Below are 20,120 nucleotides of genomic sequence, written 5' to 3' on the forward strand. Positions count from 1 at the left end.
GAGCACCAATTCTTAGGCTTCATGATTGGAAATTTAACAGATTTTTTGTACTATACCAACTTTGATGAGCATTAATACTTCTCTAAAACTTTGGTTCAGGAAATTTAAATCTTGTTTTGGATGTTAATTCTAAGATTCAGTAACCTTTCAACAATGCGTATTAGATTTTTTTTTCTTTTTCATGGAGCTAAGATTATATTTGCCTTTATACAGTCAGAGTTTGGGGCACGATACTATTCATCAGCTGGTGCATCCTTTCTGTTACAAAGCTGAGCAAGCTTTGTGCACAGCTAAGCAGGAGCAAGGAGACTGTGCTTGGTTTACTAACTTGTAGTACGTATGCTGCCTGGTTGTGATGCTCTGATTTATGGAGTGGGGAGCAGGATCTTTTGGGAGCCAGTGCCTCTCACAGCTGCTGCAGTTCAAGTCTTTCAGGGTGTTTCTCTAATCTGTTTTGCATTGTTTTTTGATCCCAGTGACAAAGTTGCTGATTCTTTACATGAGCCACAGAGAACATAAGTGTTAGAAAATGTAGGACCCTCCTGAGATTTTATGGTTTGAGTGATGTGAGTTCAGATAAACGTGTATATTTCTAGCTAGTCTTGTTAAATACTTCAGTTTCTTACCATGAGTCATAACTCATTTCTTCAAAACAAAATTTATGTAGAAATGTAGATTTTTGTTCTGTTTCAGATGTAACCTCTATTTCTTTAAAATAGGAAACTTATTTTAACTCCCTGTGAAGTCATTGAGCATTTTTATTTATTGCTAGTGGCAACAATTTTTACTCAGTGATGACTACTGTCTGTCAACTATAATAGCTGTTAAAAAAACATTTTTATTCATGTAAAGAATACTTAAATTACAATAGACACCTTTGGAGAAATACCTGATTTAAAAAAGAAATAATGTAAGGGGTTTTTTTTTGTATTTGTATTTCAATTCTGCAGTGAAGACTGGCAAATGTCAGGGTCAGGGTCAGTATCAGGAACTGGATCTGATTCTGAATCGGAGGAAGATGGGGATAAAAGCAGCTGTGAAGAAAGTGAATCTGACTATGAGCCAAAAAACAAAGTCAAAAGCCGTAAACCTCCAAGCAGGTAAGATATACCTTGTGTTTCAATACTCTGGTTCTATTTCTAAAAAGCAGTTTAGTATTGTACTGCTACTATATAGGCAAAATGAAAAAGGCAAATGAAAATATAAATATAGGCAAATGAAAAGATAAATATTAATTTTAAAATTAAGTAATTTTTTGAAGCTAGGAGAGATAGTAATGATACTACTACTTTGTACTGAATGCCTCTTTTTCTTTGCTGTAATTGAAAGTAACTGGGCAATCGAGCTACATGTGTTTAGAAAACAACGTGTAAGAGTTGTGTTGTCCATCTTGATACGTCATGGTTGTATGCATCTTCTTGTCTTCAAGAATTAAGCCAAAAAGTGGGAAAAAGAGCACAGGACAGAAGAAGAGGCAACTTGATTCATCAGAGGAGGAAGAGGATGATGATGAAGATTATGATAAGAGAGGATCTCGTCGCCAGGCAACAGTGAACGTTAGTTACAAAGAAGCTGAAGAAACCAAGACAGATTCTGATGATTTGCTGGAAGTTTGTGGAGAAGATGTCCCACAGACTGAGGAAGATGAATTTGAAACTATAGAGAAGTTTATGGACAGTCGAATTGGCCGAAAAGGAGGTAATGTTTAACAGTGTACCTAAGGAACATATGAAAGTACAACTTCAGCCTTCCTAGTTGTAGATCTGTAGTGTCTGTAAACAGTAATAATTCTAAAATATCAGAATTGTTTTGTTATATTCATATATTATGAATTATATATTCATAATATATAATTATATATATATATAATTATAAATATATATAACTATATATTCATAAGGATGTTCCTTTCTAGGTCCCTTTCTAAGCATTTCAAAGTAAAATATTGGGGAATTTGTATATCTACATAGAAAGCACAAAAATAGTGGTTCATATTGCTTAAATGCATACCATATTATTAAATAACTATTTATACAGTTCAGCCGTACTTCATTGGTATATATTGTATGCAGTGAAGAACAGAAAACATTGCGGATAGATTTAACCGCTGACCAGTAACCTGAGCTCTGAAAGATTGTGCTGATAATGCTGAACTACTGAGACTGTGATTTCAGTTATTGCTATAGAAATTATCTCAATATATGCAATGTGTGGCATGGCAACAAAATGCGTATAAAATATCAGTGATTCTCTATTGTGTGAATCACTGGAAGTATCATTTTGAAGGGTGGTAGACCTTCATTCATATTTCCAGCAGTGCTACTATGCGTTGTCCAGCAGTTCTGCTTTATAAGTTTGAGTCTGCAAATTATGAGTTCTAACTCATGCAGGTGTATGTATATACACATATATATAAATATTGTGTAAATGTGTACACAGTCTATCTCCAAGCTTGCATTCTTTCCTTTCAGCTTTTTTTTCAGATGCTGTCCTAAATTCTGTCATGTCTTGCCCCGTGCAGGAGTGCATAATGTCCCTGCTGTGCTCAAAGTCTTCTGGACTAAGCTTCTTATAGTCTGCCCAGATGCTGTTGCTGCTTGTGCTTTATTTTGCTGTTGGCACTCTCACAGAATCACAGAATCACAGAATCACCCGGGTTGGAAGGGACCTCAAGGATCATGTAGTTCCAACCCCCCTGCCTAGCAGGGCCACCAAACACACACATTCAGATCAGGTTGCCCAGGACCCAGTCCAACCTGGCCTTGAACACGTCCAAGGACGGGGCATCCACAACCTCCCTGGGCAGCCCGTTCCAGGGCCTAACCACTCTCCTTGTATAGAACTTTCCCCTAACATCCAACCTAAATCTTCCCTCCTTCAACTTGGATCCATTTCCCCTAGTCCTGCTATTGTCAGCCCTTTTGAAGAGTTTACTCCCCTCGTGGGTGTAGGTTCCCTTCAGGTATTGATAGGCTGCAATGAGGTCATCCCACAGCCTTCTCTTCTCCAGGCTGAACAAGCCCAACTCCCTCAGCCTGTCCTCATAGGGGAGGTGCTCCAGCCCCCTGATCATCTTAGTCGCCCTCCTCTGGACCCTTTCCAAAATCTCTATGTCTTTCTTGTACTGAGGGCTCCACACCTGGACACAGTACTCCAGATGGGGCCTCACAAGAGCCGAGTAGAGAGGGACAATCACCTCCCTGTCCCTGCTGACCACCCCTCTCCTGATGGAGCCCAGGATCCCATTTGCCTTTCGAGCTGCCAGAGCGCACTGCTGGCTCATGTTCAGTCTCTCGTCCATCAGGACCCCCAGGTCCTTCTCTGCCGAGCTGCTCTCAAGGACCACTCCTCCCAGCCTGTACGGGTGCCTGGGGTTCTTCCGGCCCAAATGCAAAACCTTGCACTTTGCCGTGTTGAACCTCATCAGGTTCACCCGAGCCCAGCCCTCCAGCCTGTCGAGGTCCCTCTGAATGGCATCCCTTCCTTCCACCGTATCAACTGCACCACTCAGCTTGGTGTCGTCAGCCAACTTGCTGAGGGTGCATTCAATTCCCTCATCGATGTCATTAATAAAGATGTTAAAGAGCACCGGTCCCAAGACAGACCCTTGGGGGACACCACTTGTTACCGGCCTCCGCCTGGACATAGAGCCACTGACCACCACCCTCTGTCTGCGGCCTTTCAACCAATTGCTTATCCATCGGGTCGTCCACCCATCAAATCCACTTCCCTCCAATTTGGAGATGAGGATGTGGTGGGGGACCATGTCAAAGGCCTTGCTCAGGTCCAGGTAAATGGCATCGGTCGCCTTCCCTTCGTCCACCAATGCCGTCACTCCATCATAGAAGGCCACAAGATTAGTTAGGCATGACCTTCCTTTGTTTCATCTGGCCACTGCAGCTCACTGGGCTCATGTCCTTACTTGACTGTCCTCACAGAAATGAGCCTGCTCCTTACTGCTAGGATGCTTTAGCTGTGTAATATTTTTCCCAGATAAAATTCTAAAACCAGAAGATGTAGTGGAGCGTGTTGAGAAAGAAATTGATTTATAGCAGCCCTAAGTTATTTATGTTTCAAACATAATACCAAATGTCTTTTATGTGTTCAGAGATAAGAATAATGCGACAGAGAAGACATCAAGCAGTGTTAGTAGTGCGTTCCTTTTCAATCAGAAGCAGGAATTCAAAGAAAATTCTCTTGAGAAAAGATTAGATATTACAGGTTAGATACAGAAGTTTTAATTTCTTTATTGATCCGCTTTTGACTACTTTGAATGGGTTAACACACCTATTGTAATTGTTCAAATGTAACATGAGAGCTGTGTATATTCATGATTTTTTGTGCTCATATAAAGATACCACTAGATGCTGTCTGCAGGTTATTTCTTACTGGTTAATTTATAGCAGTACCCACTTAATAGTTACGTTACGGTTTCTTCCGCAGCCACTGGTGCCTCAACCACCATCTATGCCGTTGAGGCAGATGGTGACCCAAATGCTGGGTTTGAAAAGTCAAAGGAGCCAGGAGACATACAGTATCTTATTAAATGGAAAGGCTGGTCACACATCCATAACACTTGGGAAACTGAAGAAACACTGAAGCAACAAAACGTTAAAGGAATGAAGAAACTGGACAACTACAAGAAAAAGGATCAGGAGACAAAGCGATGGTGAATATTTCTAGGAGAACTTTTTCACTTGTTTTGTAACAGTGTTGGTATTTCATAACAATTGTTTTGTAACAAATTTGTTTCTGAGATCTGTTAATCTCTTTGTATGAGGCTTCAATTGTTTGTACAACAGGAAGGCTAGAACTTTGAAAGCTGAAGCCTCCTTAATGTGAGCTAATCTGAACCTGATTTTAGCATTTGTTATAAATAAATAAAATCAGAGTTCTGTAGTAATTTTGTTAGAGAGACTAATGTTTTATTGATGCCTTAGCCATTTATTATTATATTTATATGAATTTAGTTTTATTGTTTAATATTTTATTATTATTTATTGACTTGAGAACCTAGAACTGAAATGTAGTCTTCCTGGTCTTTGGTTTTATTAGTATGTTTGATATATTAGTGAATGCTGGTGACATTTTCAGCATTTTTGAGTGAGATGAATTCTTATGAAATAGGCCACTTTCCATAATGTTCCATGAAAATACCCTATAAAGTATGCTACTTATTATCTTCATTATTAACACCAGATGTATCTGATAGTAATTCTGTATTTTTATCATAATTTTTAGTCTCTAATAATGACACAGCAAGCCCAGATGCAATGTTTTTGGAGTAGGAATGTCAGAATTGTATCCCTTTTAAAATAAGCTTTCTAAGTAGTGTTTCTGTGATGCTTCCACTCAGAGTTGCTTGATTTTCCTAATTTTAAAACTACTCATTGTAGTAAATGTTGTAAATAAATTCCCATTTCAGGCTGAAAAATGCTTCTCCAGAAGATGTGGAGTATTATAACTGCCAGCAGGAGCTTACAGATGATCTGCATAAACAATATCAAATAGTGGAAAGAATAATTGGTATGTTATAAATCTAAAGCACTGTTGAGAATATTGTTAGCGCATTGCTTATATTTGCAGTTAAAAATTTAGAATATTACCAACTTCTTTTCTAATCTAAAACAAAATTTCAACAAAAGAGAAGTTGTCATACTCTGTTACATGGTGCTTATATATGCTGTCTTATCATCCAAATTCAATGTTGTCTTAAAATACAGAAATAAATATTCACTTAATATTTCTAATGCTTTTCTGCAGCTCATTCAAATCAAAAGTCAGCAGCTGGCTATCCAGACTACTATTGCAAATGGCAGGGTTTACCTTATTCAGAATGCAGCTGGGAAGATGGTGCTCTCATTGCCAAAAAGTTTCAGGCACGCATTGATGAGTATTTTAGCAGAAATCAATCCAAGACTACTCCCTTTAAAGACTGCAAGGTGAGTATATAATTGCAGTAGATTTATAATAATATGTACTGTCTCTGCCTGGGTTGTGTTGTTAGACTAGAATAGAAGAAAATAGAAGAGAATGGAAGAGAGTAGCTCAGTCAGATGGGACCTTCAGAAGTCATATAGTCCAACTGCCTGACCTCTCCAAGTTAACCAAAAGTTAAAGTGTATTATTAAGAGCATTATCCAAATGTCACTGACATGCAGGGGGTATCAGCCACCCTTCTAGGAAGTCTGTTGCTTTGTTGCCATCCTCATGGTAAAGAAGTTTTTTTCTAATGTTGAAAAGAGGCAAATGTTTTGGCTGCTGCTGAACAGTGTTCTCATGGTTTCAGAGCATTCTCTGTTTCTCACTGTGCTCACTTCTCCCTTCCTTCTCCCTGAAGCAGGCTACAGGTAGACAACAGTTTGAAAGAGAACATGGTGAGGATGAATCAGTGCTCAAACTGACAAAGCTCAAAGAGATTCTCCATGCCTTGTAATACCATGCTCAGCATTAAATCTGAGGGAAAAAATTAGGGGGTTACACTGTGGCCACTGTTTGGAGACTTACAGATCTGCTGATTAGAGGCTGTCTGTGATTGCTTTCTGTCAAATGATTCTTTTTTAGTTCTTGTTGTTTTATATTTTCTTTCTTCTTTCCCTCACCATAGTAAAGTACATCTATCTTCATCTGCAGGTTTGGCTCACCTGTGATGCTTCAGTTTTCTCTGCTGTATTGGTAGAGTGGCTTGCAAACAGCTGGATGGCAGTTTAGCTGCCAGACACACTCAAGCTGAACCACCACATTAGCTGTGAAAGTAAAAAAAATGTGAAAGTCTCATGCATTGAGAAATATGTATTATAAAACAGTTTTGAAGCTCGTTCAGAATTGTAATAGTTGTAGCTGTATAGTGATATATAGGCTAGGTATCACTGTTCAGGGTAGCTTTTTGAGATACTAGCCCCCTACTTTTTTACTGGCATTCAGTTACAGTATACTTTCTTAGTATTTTGGCTTGTCTGAAAAGAATGTGAACTTTGTGAGTGAGTTAATGTCATTCCAGTGTGAAATCTAAATCAGCAATCAGTTTAATTTAAACTTGAAAATTGATCATTGTTTTTACATGGCATAGTTTTCAGTAACGGATTCATACCAGATGTGGTGATCCAAGAGATGCCTTCTGCTACATTTTCTGCAGAAACCCTTTTTGGTAACTTCAATCAATGTTAAAACTGATGCTCAGTTTGCTTTGTCAGGTTCTAAAACAGAGACCAAGATTTGTTGCACTGAAGAAGCAACCATCTTACATTGGAGGACATGAAAGTTTGGAGTTAAGAGATTATCAGTTAAATGGATTGAATTGGCTCGCTCATTCATGGTGCAAGTAAGTATAGTCTGTTGGTAAATTTTAATCATTTGTAAAAGTTTAAAATTGTTTTTTCTACATCTTCTTCATCTCCCTGCAGCTGAAAGTAGAACCTGAGATGACTGTTTTTGCTTTAAGTAAGTCTAAAGCTTGTATTACATGCTATGTCAAAGAACAGTTAAGCTCTGTTGCTGTTTTGCTTGTACTCTCCGTGTGGGAGTTGTTTGTATTTCTAAAAAGCAATCAAGCGAAATTACCTAAAGCTACAAAGGCAAAAAAACCTAAACGAGATCTTCAGAAATAACGATGTTACCTCTTAGAGTACTTGGAAGCTTTTTGTTAACATTGGTAACTTAGTTTGAGGAAACAGTATATAAATAAACTTCAGGATGTAGAATTGTGAAATCTTTTTTGAGAAATGGTGCTCAAAAGATAGTAATTTATTTCTTTGTGTTCATTCCCCTCTCTCCATTCCTCTTCACCTCCCTCCCTGTTTTTTTTTCTTGTTGTTTTGTTTTGTTTGTTTTTCAGAGGGAATAGTTGTATTCTTGCAGATGAAATGGGTCTGGGTAAAACAATACAAACAATTTCTTTTCTGAACTACCTGTTTCATGAACATCAACTGTATGGGCCTTTTCTACTGGTAGTGCCACTTTCTACCTTGACATCTTGGCAAAGAGAGATTCAAACTTGGGCTCCTCAGATGAATGCTGTAGTTTACTTAGGAGATATAACTAGTAGAAATATGGTGAGTATCCCCCCTTCATCATTAGAAAGTCTAACTGGCAAATCTGATTCATTTTATATTCCTATCCTCTGCTAATTTGCAGTATTTTATTTAAGAGTGGGCAAATGCTTTCTAAAACAACGGGTTTAAGGTGCACATTTCAAGCTCAAATTGTATACAATACATCCATGCATTGTAAGTTCACATGAAAGATTTCCTACATGCTTACTAATAAAATATTTAAAATACAGTCTTATATTTGAAAACAGTATTTATGCAGGCCAGCCATAATCATAATATATTTTCTCAGGATTCTTGGTTTGTTTTCATAATTTGTCTTCTGAATATTGATGATCTTATTTATTAAAGTAAAAAACATTTTGTAGGAATTTGTTTCTATTTATTCAAGAGACTATGCTCAGCAATTATTTTGAAGGGCTTAGCCTGGAAGTTCAGTCTTATGTATGTTTTGTGTTATGCTTCTATTTTGTGATGAAATTGTATGCATTTCTATTGCTGTAGTGCTAAAATTCATTTCAATCAACCAAACCTTTTTCCGCTAGCTTACTGTTCATTTTGTTCTTGTAGATAAGGACTCATGAATGGATGCATCCACAGACTAAACGTTTAAAGTTTAACATACTTCTGACGACATATGAAATTCTACTGAAGGATAAGGTAATCACATGTACTTCTTTAGGGAGATGGAATCGTTTGTCTGGTGTAGAACTTCTGCTAGACTTGCATACATTTTGGTTCTTAGTCATTAAATGGGAGTCAGGCATGATGGATTTTGCATTTTTGACATGTAACAGTGCACCTGTTTTAAGCACTTAGTGTGTTTCTGTAAGTGTGGTGAGGTTTTCTGCCTTCTTCCATTTCATCACGTGCAGACCAGTTCCAGTATGCTTGAACTTCTCTTTACTATAATGATCTCCTTCCATCTTGAAGAGCTCTACTTTTCTTTGCATCTTCAAAGAACTGAAAAAGAATCATGCTCCTAGCCCCTAACATCTGCAATACAGTACTCTGAAATCCTGTGTGATTTTACTTCATTCATGTGCGCTGTCTCCATGATGGTAGTACAGTTATCAGTACTCTTTCTAAAAGTATATGGAAATTTTTGGAAATGGTCAATGTAAAGAGCATTTTGGCTTCATTTGTTTGCATGTGTTGGGAAGTACAGGTCAATGGAGACTTTTTTGTTCCTGTCATGAAAATTAATGTGGATCAAACTTCATTTTTTTTCCTTTATCCTTCCTTTAAACTTATTTTCTACTTCCTTGGGATGTTAGTACAGCCTTTCTGAGAGTCTGGTAAATATAGTAATGTGCATAAATATTACTAAAAGCATATAGCTGTATTTATTTTATTAATATATGGAAAAAAGTTGTGGTATTTTTATCTTGGTTATGAAATGTAAGAAATTATATAATATGCCTAGCCATATAAGTGTTAATTCCCCACTTCCATTTCTTTTAGTCATTCCTTGGTGGTCTCAATTGGGCATTCATAGGAGTTGATGAAGCTCATCGTTTAAAAAATGATGACTCTCTTCTGTACAAGACTTTAATAGACTTTAAGTCCAACCATCGACTTCTTATTACTGGAACCCCTCTACAAAACTCCCTCAAAGAGCTGTGGTCTTTGTTGCATTTCATCATGCCGGAAAAGTAAGGAAGATTTCTGTTTCATGAATCATGAAACATGATTCACATGTATTCTCTCTTTTGTGAAGTTTTGTGTTGTACAGTAGTGTTGTGATTTGAGAATCAGTAGAGATAAACATACTGTTGGAGAGTTTAACTATTCACTGTAAAGTAGATGCATTTATTTTTCACAGTCCTCTTGCTAGCTGTCTCCTGATATCATTGTTTCTTTTTGCCCTTATAGTGATTTATAAGAATGACAGATTAATGTATATTGGTCAGAACCCAGAGAATGCCTTACTATTAAAACTTGTGCAGCTTTCCAGTGGGGAAATAGAACAAGATTGAGGTTATCTTATTTTCCTTGATAATGCTACCAATAATAGCAAGTTTATGCCAAGATGCCTGATATCCTCTGTTTGGGTCAGGTTTTTGCTTTAAATACAGTGGGCTTACTGTATTAACCTTATTCTTTATTGGTGTCTGTTTATACATAGGATAAATGAGAGCTCATGTTAGAGCTCACATTCCTACAGGCAGCTTGAAAATGCCAAGCAAATTTCGTTTTCTTTGACTTACAGAGTGCACTGACTACTTCAAAGTCTTAGTGATCTAGTACTCATTCTCCAACAGTCTGAAGTTAGTTATCCTAGTCTGTTAAGCACAGGATAATTATGCTTCGCTTGTCTGTTCAAGGTGATAAAAAAAAAACATGAAGTTGTGTCTTACTGTCTCGCACACAACTATATTTTCATGCTCTTCTTGATATATGTAGTAATGGAATCTCTGCAGCTATCCAACTGGGACAATTGTAAGTCAGCAATTCAGTCTTAAATTTCATTTCACATAAATGTGTTTGGAACGTTCCATTCTTCTATTTACGTACAAATTAGCTGGAATTTCCTATGAGCTCAAAATTCAGATTTTTTAAAAAGTTATTATCTTTAAATTAAAAAGAGAAGTGAGGAAGAAATCCCATGTATATGTGCACTTTTGGTATATTTTTATTTTTCATGTTAATTTTAGGGTTCACGGTATGTCACTGTGTTACACTTATTTTCTTTTACATTTTAAGATTTTCCTCCTGGGAAGATTTTGAAGAGGAGCATGGCAAAGGAAGAGAGTATGGTTATGCAAGTCTTCACAAAGAGCTTGAACCATTTTTACTGAGAAGAGTTAAAAAAGATGTAGAAAAGTCTTTACCTGCTAAGGTTGAGCAAATTCTGAGGATGGAAATGAGTGCATTGCAGAAGCAATATTACAAGTAACACCACTTTTTAAATTTTTCTGTTTTAGTGAGATGAATATATGCAGATTACTGAACTCTAATAATTTTCATAAAACGGTTTGAGTTAGGGGCAAAAAAAATAAAAAGCACCTTTTATTGGTGATTTCAGGTGATTTCAGGTGATTTCAGAACTGTGAAATTCTGTGAAGCAAACTCTTTGAGATTTATGTTGGTGTAATCTCTGTCCATTTAGCTTCTATTTTTTGGCATATTTGTTCATCTTATTCGGGGCTTTTTAGAATTTATTTGTTTATATCTTGCCCTCATGATTCCACATGTAGTTACTCACACTGTATATCTTAAATCATAGGTGGATTTTAACACGGAATTATAAAGCCCTCAGTAAAGGTTCAAAAGGCAGTACCTCAGGCTTTCTGAACATTATGATGGAACTTAAGAAGTGTTGCAACCATTGCTACCTCATTAAACCACCAGATGATAATGAATTCTATAATAAACAGGAGGCCTTGCAGGTAACATTACATTCTTTTGTGTGAAAAATGTTTTAGATCTGTAATATGCACACAGTAATTTGGCAATTTATTACTTTTATTAAAGTGCATTAGGAACGAACAAGATCTCTAAAATGTGCGTCCTGGATTTTTTTTTACAATATGAAATATTGTAATGCAATACGAATGGAAATACATGTAACTGGCATTGGTACACCTGCAATCTATGTCATAACATTAAGTTATCAATTTTAAGCTTATTTGTAATCTGATATTGTTTTTCATATGCTCACAAATGAGTAAAATGAGAAGAAACAAAAGTAAGGAATATCAAAATATGTCTGCTTGTTTTTTTTGTTGTTGTTGTTGTTGTTGTTGTCACAGATGAACATTAACACTACCAAAATTAACACTACCAAAGATGGATTGTGACTTTTTAAGTAAAAATTGACTAGAACTTGTATCAAAACTGTTGGAAAGTACACAGCAATAGATATAAGGATTGTTGTCAACAATGTAATTTATATCAATTTTTTTTTTCTAAATATCTTTTTATTCCTGTAATCTTTGAAATTTGTAATTTAAATAGATTTTCCCAAAAATACTAGTTTATACAGTGACAACTTGTGATAACAAGCTCTTTTGTATTATGAAGTATTTCTTAAAGGCAGAAGCTGTTTTGATTTCAAGTTGGCACACTCTACTGCCAGCTGATCATAATACCTTTTAGAACTGCTTGAATATTATTTCTATTAATTGCAGACTTTAGTCACTTCTTTGCTCCACCTTATTAAATTTTGTTAGCTCTTACTTATAAAGGACGTATCCTTCTCTTTTCTAAGCTAAGTAACAAAAGCATCTCACCCTGAATTTTGCCTTCTCCAGAGTTATGTCTGAACTTAAAAAAGGCATTAAATTAAAAGCATCAAAATCCGTATTTGCTTTCTGTTCCCAGTATTCCTAAAGGAATTGAGAAAGCTCAGTGGTGTAACCCACATAAAGTCGGTTAAGCTCCACAAACATCAGTCCTCTCACTGTCTTGCCTGAGAAACTTGATTGACAGGCTTAAAGATACTTAAGAGGTTTAAGCAGCAGTGCTCATTTCTTTTTAAAAGATGGGAAGAAAAGAAGTTAGACTTCAGTATGATTTTTCTTAATTTGGTTGTTATTTTTGTTATCAAATGTTAGTTTTCAATTTGCAGAAAAGAACTTGTGCCTACACACTAGCTGCTCAAGTTTTGAGGTCAGGTTATTTCTTTAATATTTTGACAAAACGTTAAGATGCCACTTAATGAGCAGAAGCTGAGAAGCATGTTCCTCTTTATTTTATTTTTTTGTCTTCTTTTTAGTGAGGTAGTATTCGTTTGCAGTTAGAGTCAACTAAACTGAAATGAGAGAAAATTTAATGTTCAGTTAATAATGCATAACAGTAAATCTAGCTGTGTACTGTTATTACTACCTGAAGTTGTTTTTTAGTTCTAGGACACTGTACATTGTATAACTGTGTTATGTGTTATAACGAATGTCAGGATGACTCTTTTTTTTTTTCCCTCCCACATCAGTACACAGGAAAACAAGTCAGTAACTAAACACCTGCAATGCTGTTAGCGTTGAGATAAATTGATTTTATAATCCATATTTCTTTAATAGCATTTGATACGTAGCAGTGGGAAACTAATCCTTCTTGACAAACTACTGATTCGGCTGCGAGAACGTGGCAACAGAGTTTTGATTTTCTCTCAGATGGTGAGGATGCTGGACATCCTGGCAGAATATCTAAAGTACCGCCAGTTTCCCTTTCAGGTAATGATCTCAAGTAACCAAGAGGTGTTCATCCTGAACTTACGAAAAATCATGTTTTTACTCCGAGGGGGGCAGAGTAATGGAATACGTAGATCAGGTGTTACGAAATCTCCATTCTCTGTGATACTTAAAAGGCAAGTGGACATGGTCCTGGGCAGCCTTCGGTAGCAGACCTTGCTTGAGCACAGACAAGATGACTTCTAAAGGTCCTTGCCAGTGTTTCAGCCGTCTGTGACTATCTGTTCTTTACCATTTTGCTTAAGAAAAGAAAGCAACTTTGAATTTCAAAGATTTTGTGAAGGAGTATGTTAACATTCCTTCTTTTTATTCCTTCACATTACTGTTTTATCAGTTGAAAAGTCAGGTTACTGTGATGGGAATATGGCTAAAGAATTACTTTTAGACTGTAGTTTTCAATCTCTTCAGAGACTTGATGGATCAATAAAAGGGGAATTGAGGAAGCAAGCACTGGATCATTTCAATGCAGAAGGATCAGAGGTATGGTAATTATTTTTTCCTAATTTGTTTTTTTTTCCCAAGAAGCACTATATAAAAAGGAAGTTGGTGACATTGAATTTTATGCATCAGTAAGGTTGAAATTATGTTATTCTTGCCTAGATTGTAAGGTTTACACTATGAATTTTTATAACATTAAGTAGAAAATGCATAGTTTATGAAACTAGTATTTAATGAATTGTGTAGTTCTAATATTTTTATGTTGTTTCAATGCACTTTGTCAAAGTAGTTTTATGTAGTTTTAGTCCTTCTTAGCTATCTCCAAATAATTCTGTGTCATCTACGAGTTTTATCATCTCATTACTCATCCTGTTTTCATGCTGCTTATAAATATGTCGAACAGCAGTGACCCAGGAAGAGCAGTTCTACTTCATGTCTCTTGACTTAACCAATTTGCATCAGCTATGATATATAAAACTATTTCTTGTTTTGTGATTGCAGGATTTCTGTTTTTTACTATCTACCAGAGCTGGAGGATTAGGTATTAACTTGGCATCTGCTGACACTGTAGTTATATTTGATTCTGACTGGAATCCACAGAATGATCTGCAGGCACAGGCGAGAGCTCATAGAATTGGACAGAAGAAACAGGTACATATTCCGCTTGAAGCTTCAGACTTGAAGGATGATTCCATACAGTAGCTGTCAGCTGTCTGTGTGGGCCACTGCAGTATTTGTGTGTTTAGAAAGTAATTAATAATTGAATGGTTGTATTCAGAAATGTTCATAAATGCTCAATTTTTATTCGGTTTTTAAATTCCATGAAATTGAGACAAAGTATGGCAGCGTGATGTATGAATGGAGAGGGGAAAAAAGTTCTGGGTTCGCCTGTTTAAGCTTCATCATCGGGCACACTACCGTTAGTAAAGTATTTCATAGTTCTCTTTGAGTTTCTTCCGTTTCTTCTCTTGGAGAAGACATGCCGTAATAATCAGAAATACAACAATTTTGTGTATAGCAAAAATTGTGGCTAGTCACTGAGCTTAAAAAGAGACAAGTCTTGAGTTTATTTCTCTATTTTTTAAACTGCTTATGTGAAGACATCAGTGAAAAAATATTCATGTGTGAAGCCAGTCAATAAAATTAAAAAGATAAGTAGATGAGATTCACACTTCTCTTTGTTGTTTCTTAATGTTTTGAAATGTACAGGTTAATATTTATCGGCTAGTAACAAAAGGATCAGTAGAAGAAGATATTCTTGAAAGAGCCAAGAAAAAGATGGTACTAGACCATTTAGTAATTCAGAGAATGGACACAACAGGAAAAACTGTTCTGCATACAGGTTCTACTCCATCAAGGTACATTTGTGTTATCTTATACATAAATTTATATTACTTTTTTTTGATAGATAAGTAAAAATGTCAGTAATTTCACTGATTAATAAAAGGTGAAACAAGATTAAATAAAATAAAAGCTTCAAAGTGTATTGTCTTTGCAGATTTTTGTTTCTGTACTAAGTTTTATTTAACAGTAAAAAGAGTGCTTAACTGGTTCATGATTAAAAAAATGTTCTAAAATAAAATGGTTTTACTGAAACATTTTGTATTTCAGCTCTACACCTTTTAATAAAGAAGAGTTATCAGCAATTTTGAAGTTTGGTGCCGAGGAACTTTTTAAAGAGCCTGAAGGAGAAGAACAGGAGCCCCAGGTAGGTAGATTTAATAGACAAAACAACCTAAAATATACATGAGTTATTTAGTTGTAAAGAAAATTTTCATCTTTTTCAGGAAATGGATATAGACGAAATCTTGAAGAGAGCTGAAACTCGGGAGAACGAGCCAGGTCCATTGACTGTAGGGGATGAGTTGCTTTCACAGTTCAAGGTAGAGCTCTGTCCTCTTCCTCCTGTCATAATTACTTTTCTTTATAAAAACTACATGATGTTCTGCATCTGTTAGTTCTGAATCTCTTTCTAGTAAAATGTCTTTTAATCTCTACTGTCTGTGCAGATATTTAAAAGTATGTAATGTGTTACTAAAATAAGAAATATTTATGAATGTGTTAATGACTACAATTCTGGATTGTGGTTTCTTAATGCCTTTGATGTTAAGCAGCTGTGGTATTTTTAAACACAGTCTTAATTGATGACTTTTAGAAAGTGCTTTCAGCCCTGTAGTATACTTGAATGCCATATATTTTGTGTTACTGGTTAATAATATTACAGTGTGGGAACAGTTTATAAATGCATAAAATATAGAACTTAGTTTCCCTAAAACATTAGCAGATAAGTCTTATTTAAATAAAGCTATGTATTTACTACATATGTTCTGATATATAAGGTGGCAAATTTTTCCAATATGGATGAAGATGATATTGAGTTGGAACCAGAAAGAAATTCAAGAAATTGGGAAGAAATCATCCCAGAATCCCAGCGGAGAAGAATAGAGGAGGAGGAAAGACAAAAAGAACTTGAAGAAATATACATGCTCCCAAGGATGAGAAACTGTGCAAAACAGGTACCTCTGTCTTGTGTTTTTACGTTGATGTTTTCTTTTGGGTTTTTGCCTTTCTTTTTCTCCCCTTCTCTGAATTCATGTTTTTGTCAGACTAGATAGGACTTAACTATGTGTGAGTTATGTAGCTTTGAATTCTTATTCTGAAATTCCAGATCAGCTTTAATGGAAGTGAAGGAAGACGTAGTAGGAGCAGGAGATATTCTGGATCTGACAGTGACTCCATTACAGAAAGAAAAAGGCCAAAAAAGCGTGGGAGACCTCGAACTATTCCTCGAGAAAACATTAAAGGATTCAGTGATGCAGAGATCAGGCGGTAAGATATGGGTGATGTATATGTTTGTAAATGGATCAAACAGGTGTTTTTTGGTTAGTTTTGACTATTCTAGAGTTCAAAAATACAGAAAACAGCTGATCTGATTTATCTCAAACTGATTAGAAAACTTTCTTCCTAGACTCTTTTGTACATTTCTACATTTTATATCTCTTGTTCTCTGTGGTGCTGACAAAATGAATTATTATGTCAAAAATGAGCTCCATTTTGTGAGGAGAAAACTAGCTTGGAAGATGTCACCTAATTGTTTTACATTTGATTATCATAAGCTGCTCTTAATTCCTGCATCTTCTGACTGCAGCAACTTCAGAAAATTGTCCATCCAACAGGTCATCTTTTAACATGTGCAAAATAATGTACTTCCCATTGTTTTATTTGAAAGTTGTAGAAAGCTTATGTTTATCTTTGTGATGAGAAATGCAAAAGCTTGAGTGGGTTTTGTTTTCATACTTGTTCATACTGTAATTGAATTAATCTAATAAGCTGCATTTTTTAAAACAAAAAATACAAAGTCCTGTTGGAGAAATAAATATTATGCACCTCCTCCCATCAAAACAATGCTATAAATTCTTTTGACTGGAGAAAGAATTTTTTTTACTTTACCTTTATGGCTTTATGAAATGATTCAGAAATTTAGGTTGTTCGCATTTCTTTAGAATATTTTATATCTTTCAAAATCTTTCTCATTATAATAATAACCCTTAATAATCCTTTGGAAATCCTTGTTGCTCTTTTGTTTCAGTTAACAGCACAGCTAGTTGCTTATCATTTTGAAGCTATTCATGTGCTTGCACTTGCAATTTGCATTTTCATTTCATTCCCTTTTTATCCTGGTATTTACAGTTTCTTTCCATCACTTTTTTTCCAACAGCAGTAATATTTTTTATCTTTTATGTTGTGCTTTCTTATTCTCTATTCACCAGAATTCTACATTTGTTTTTTATGGCTAAAGACATCTAGTTGCTGAATTGAGTCAAGTGAAAATATAGTAATAAACATTATTAGGGATAAGTAGTATAAATTGTACCTTCTGTTGCCTTATTCATATCAGTTCTTAAACCAAATACCGTACTGACTTTGTGTAGATTGTCTGGATATACTAAGCTGCCCTAGTCTCTCTGGTTTTGAGTTTTAGAAAAATCTTATCACAATTCTGTATGGTCAGTTCAAACAGTTTAAAACTAATGTGTTTAGTTAAGCATACATTGAAACTGCAAATTATTTTCTTTTACTAGGTTTATCAAGAGTTACAAGAAATTTGGTGGCCCTCTGGAAAGGTAAGCTTATTTAATTAAAATTGTATAGCAACTTGGAACCTCATTTGCATAAAAACAAGAAACAATATACCAAGAAACCTTAGACTAGGGAGAAAATGATGTGCGTAGTCTTGTAACTTGACTATAGTACAATTTTGGCTTAATGTTGTCCCTTCTGTGATATGTGTTCAGATAGCTACACTGGAAACCTTTCAGTTTTGCAGGACTGCTTGCTCTTTTTCTTTGTATTTTACCTATTCCTTTGTTTAAGCTTCTTTGGTTATAGGCATTCAGCTGTCGTGTTTGCTAGCCTGTTGAAAACCTGCTGATTTATCTAGTGTAATTGTCAAAGTTACTTTTCCAACTTAGTTTTAAATTTTTTGCATTATTCCATTGTTTTGAGAAAAATCTGCCATCTTTATTGTCATGGTTTAACCCAACTGGCTTCTCAGCACCACATTCCTCTTCTTTTTTAATCTCTCATGCGGGAGAGATAAAAATAAATAAAAAGGGAAAAAAAAACCCACTTGTGGGATAAAATAAGTATTTAATAAGAGAAAAGAAAAAGAGTAATAGTTACGACTCTATATATGTTTTATATATATGTTATATATATGTTATATATATATATATATATATTATAAATATAATAAATGATGCACAAGCAGTTGCCTACCATTCCCCAACCAATTCCCAGCTGGCCCCTTCTGTGCAGCAGAAGAGAGCAAGTTAAACTCACAGCCCCTTCAGAGGTCCTTCCTCTTGTTATCATACAGTGTGGAATATCCCTTTGGCCAATTGCAGCCAGCTGCCCTACTACTGTTCCTTCCTACCTTCTTCACTGCAGATTGCCTCAGCTCTGTACAATACTGCTTAGTGACAGGTATATAAACATAGGTCTGTAGTTAACATTGATTTTCTTCTAAAACCAATACGTAGTGTTATATTAGACACTTTGAAGAAAGTAGTTCCATCCCAGCTGAAAATAAGATATTTCGTTTCCTTAAAAATCTTTGTAGTCTACATGAGGCTATTATTTGCAATCTTTTTTTTTTTTTTTTTAATGCACAGTACTAGAGCTAAAAACTATAGTCCTTTTTAGTTCTTGTTATCTGATACCTGTCCTCCAGTACCTGAATCACTTGTATGTGTGATTGTTGTAATTCCTGTATTCTTTTCTTTAGCTTTTTTTTAACTTTACAGATCATAATTGTACACAAGTTAGCAAGTACAGGTGACTGATAAATGATCATTTGTCTAGTGTCAAAAACTGAAGGAGTCATTCACAATTACAGAAGTGACAGAGCTATAATAGTGTTAATTTTTTTATTACAGGTTAGATGCTGTAGCTAGAGATGCTGAGCTAGTTGATAAATCTGAGACTGACCTTAGACGTTTGGGTGAGCTTGTACATAATGGATGCATTAAGGCTTTAAAGGACAATTCATCTGGACAAGAAAGAGCAGGTACAGTGTGTTTGGATGTGCGTGTGATGCAAAATAAGAAGTGTCAAGGAATCTAAATTATTTTTGCAGTGTGATCATGCCAATAAATAGTTGTGTTAGTGGAAAATACAAATATAAATGTTAGCATGGATGATTCTTAAAAATGGTATGGTGAGAAAATAATTTTTTCATTTCTGTGTGTGAAGTGTCATTGTGGTACACAGTATATTTTTACAGTACTGTGAGATTTAGAATTAATTTCTTACTCTTTGACGGACTGAGCATCTGGAGCTTAATTGGACCATTTAGTTAAGAAAAAATAATTTCTTACATCTATAGCAGCAAACTTGCTTGTTTTCTGTGTCTTTCCATAAAATGCATGTAACAGCTAACATATTAATACTCTCGTCATTTGTTTTTAGGAGGTAGACTGGGGAAGGTTAAAGGCCCAACATTTCGAATCTCAGGAGTGCAGGTGAATGCAAAACTCGTCATCTCTCATGAAGAAGAGCTGGCACCCCTGCACAAATCCATTCCTTCAGATCCAGAAGAAAGGAAAAGGTAATTTCTTTTTGTAAAGGAAGTTGTCATGTAAAAAATAATTGGACTTCATCTGCTTTATTCAGACAACTGTAACTCAGAGTGTGCTGCGATGGTGTTCTACCTCCATGCCCTATAGGGACTGGCTGCTGCAGCAACCTACTCCATATTTTTCTTTTTTTCTTCATTCACTTCACAAGTCAGCACCAGCTTTGGTTTGTGAACTGCATTCACTGAGGACTGTGTTTGGTTTTCAGAGTAATCCAGATTAGAAGTCTTGCTTGCTGAGTAACTGTTGTGTTATCACTGCTTGAGGGAAAATAGTGTCTGTCAAACTGCAGCAGATGGTAACTG

At 35.6% G+C, this 20,120-nt stretch overlaps 1 protein-coding gene across 4 annotated transcripts in view; it reads left to right on the forward strand.

The window, feature by feature from the left end:
• The window catches only part of CHD1 (chromodomain helicase DNA binding protein 1), a 48,605-nt gene that overhangs the window by 15,904 nt on the left and 12,581 nt on the right, over positions 1 to 20,120 (forward strand). For all 4 annotated transcript variants that reach the window (XM_042823060.1, XM_042823062.1, XM_042823063.1 and 1 more), the window contains exons 6-27: positions 951 to 1,100; positions 1,430 to 1,698; positions 4,444 to 4,669; positions 5,426 to 5,526; positions 5,764 to 5,942; positions 7,194 to 7,321; positions 7,835 to 8,051; positions 8,619 to 8,708; positions 9,513 to 9,703; positions 10,755 to 10,943; positions 11,278 to 11,440; positions 13,070 to 13,222; positions 13,649 to 13,720; positions 14,180 to 14,329; positions 14,888 to 15,036; positions 15,290 to 15,386; positions 15,466 to 15,561; positions 16,018 to 16,194; positions 16,347 to 16,507; positions 17,761 to 17,802; positions 19,117 to 19,247; positions 19,649 to 19,787. In XM_042823060.1, the coding sequence (XP_042678994.1) occupies positions 951 to 1,100; positions 1,430 to 1,698; positions 4,444 to 4,669; positions 5,426 to 5,526; positions 5,764 to 5,942; positions 7,194 to 7,321; positions 7,835 to 8,051; positions 8,619 to 8,708; positions 9,513 to 9,703; positions 10,755 to 10,943; positions 11,278 to 11,440; positions 13,070 to 13,222; positions 13,649 to 13,720; positions 14,180 to 14,329; positions 14,888 to 15,036; positions 15,290 to 15,386; positions 15,466 to 15,561; positions 16,018 to 16,194; positions 16,347 to 16,507; positions 17,761 to 17,802; positions 19,117 to 19,247; positions 19,649 to 19,787 (3,270 nt within the window). The remainder of the gene's footprint in view (positions 1 to 950; positions 1,101 to 1,429; positions 1,699 to 4,443; positions 4,670 to 5,425; positions 5,527 to 5,763; positions 5,943 to 7,193; positions 7,322 to 7,834; positions 8,052 to 8,618; positions 8,709 to 9,512; positions 9,704 to 10,754; positions 10,944 to 11,277; positions 11,441 to 13,069; positions 13,223 to 13,648; positions 13,721 to 14,179; positions 14,330 to 14,887; positions 15,037 to 15,289; positions 15,387 to 15,465; positions 15,562 to 16,017; positions 16,195 to 16,346; positions 16,508 to 17,760; positions 17,803 to 19,116; positions 19,248 to 19,648; positions 19,788 to 20,120) is intronic.

The sequence above is a fragment of the Centrocercus urophasianus genome, unplaced genomic scaffold, assembly GCF_019232065.1.
Source record: "Centrocercus urophasianus isolate 14NV4802_14NV808 unplaced genomic scaffold, USGS_Curo_1.0 seq_21, whole genome shotgun sequence".
NCBI lineage: Eukaryota > Metazoa > Chordata > Aves > Galliformes > Phasianidae > Centrocercus > Centrocercus urophasianus.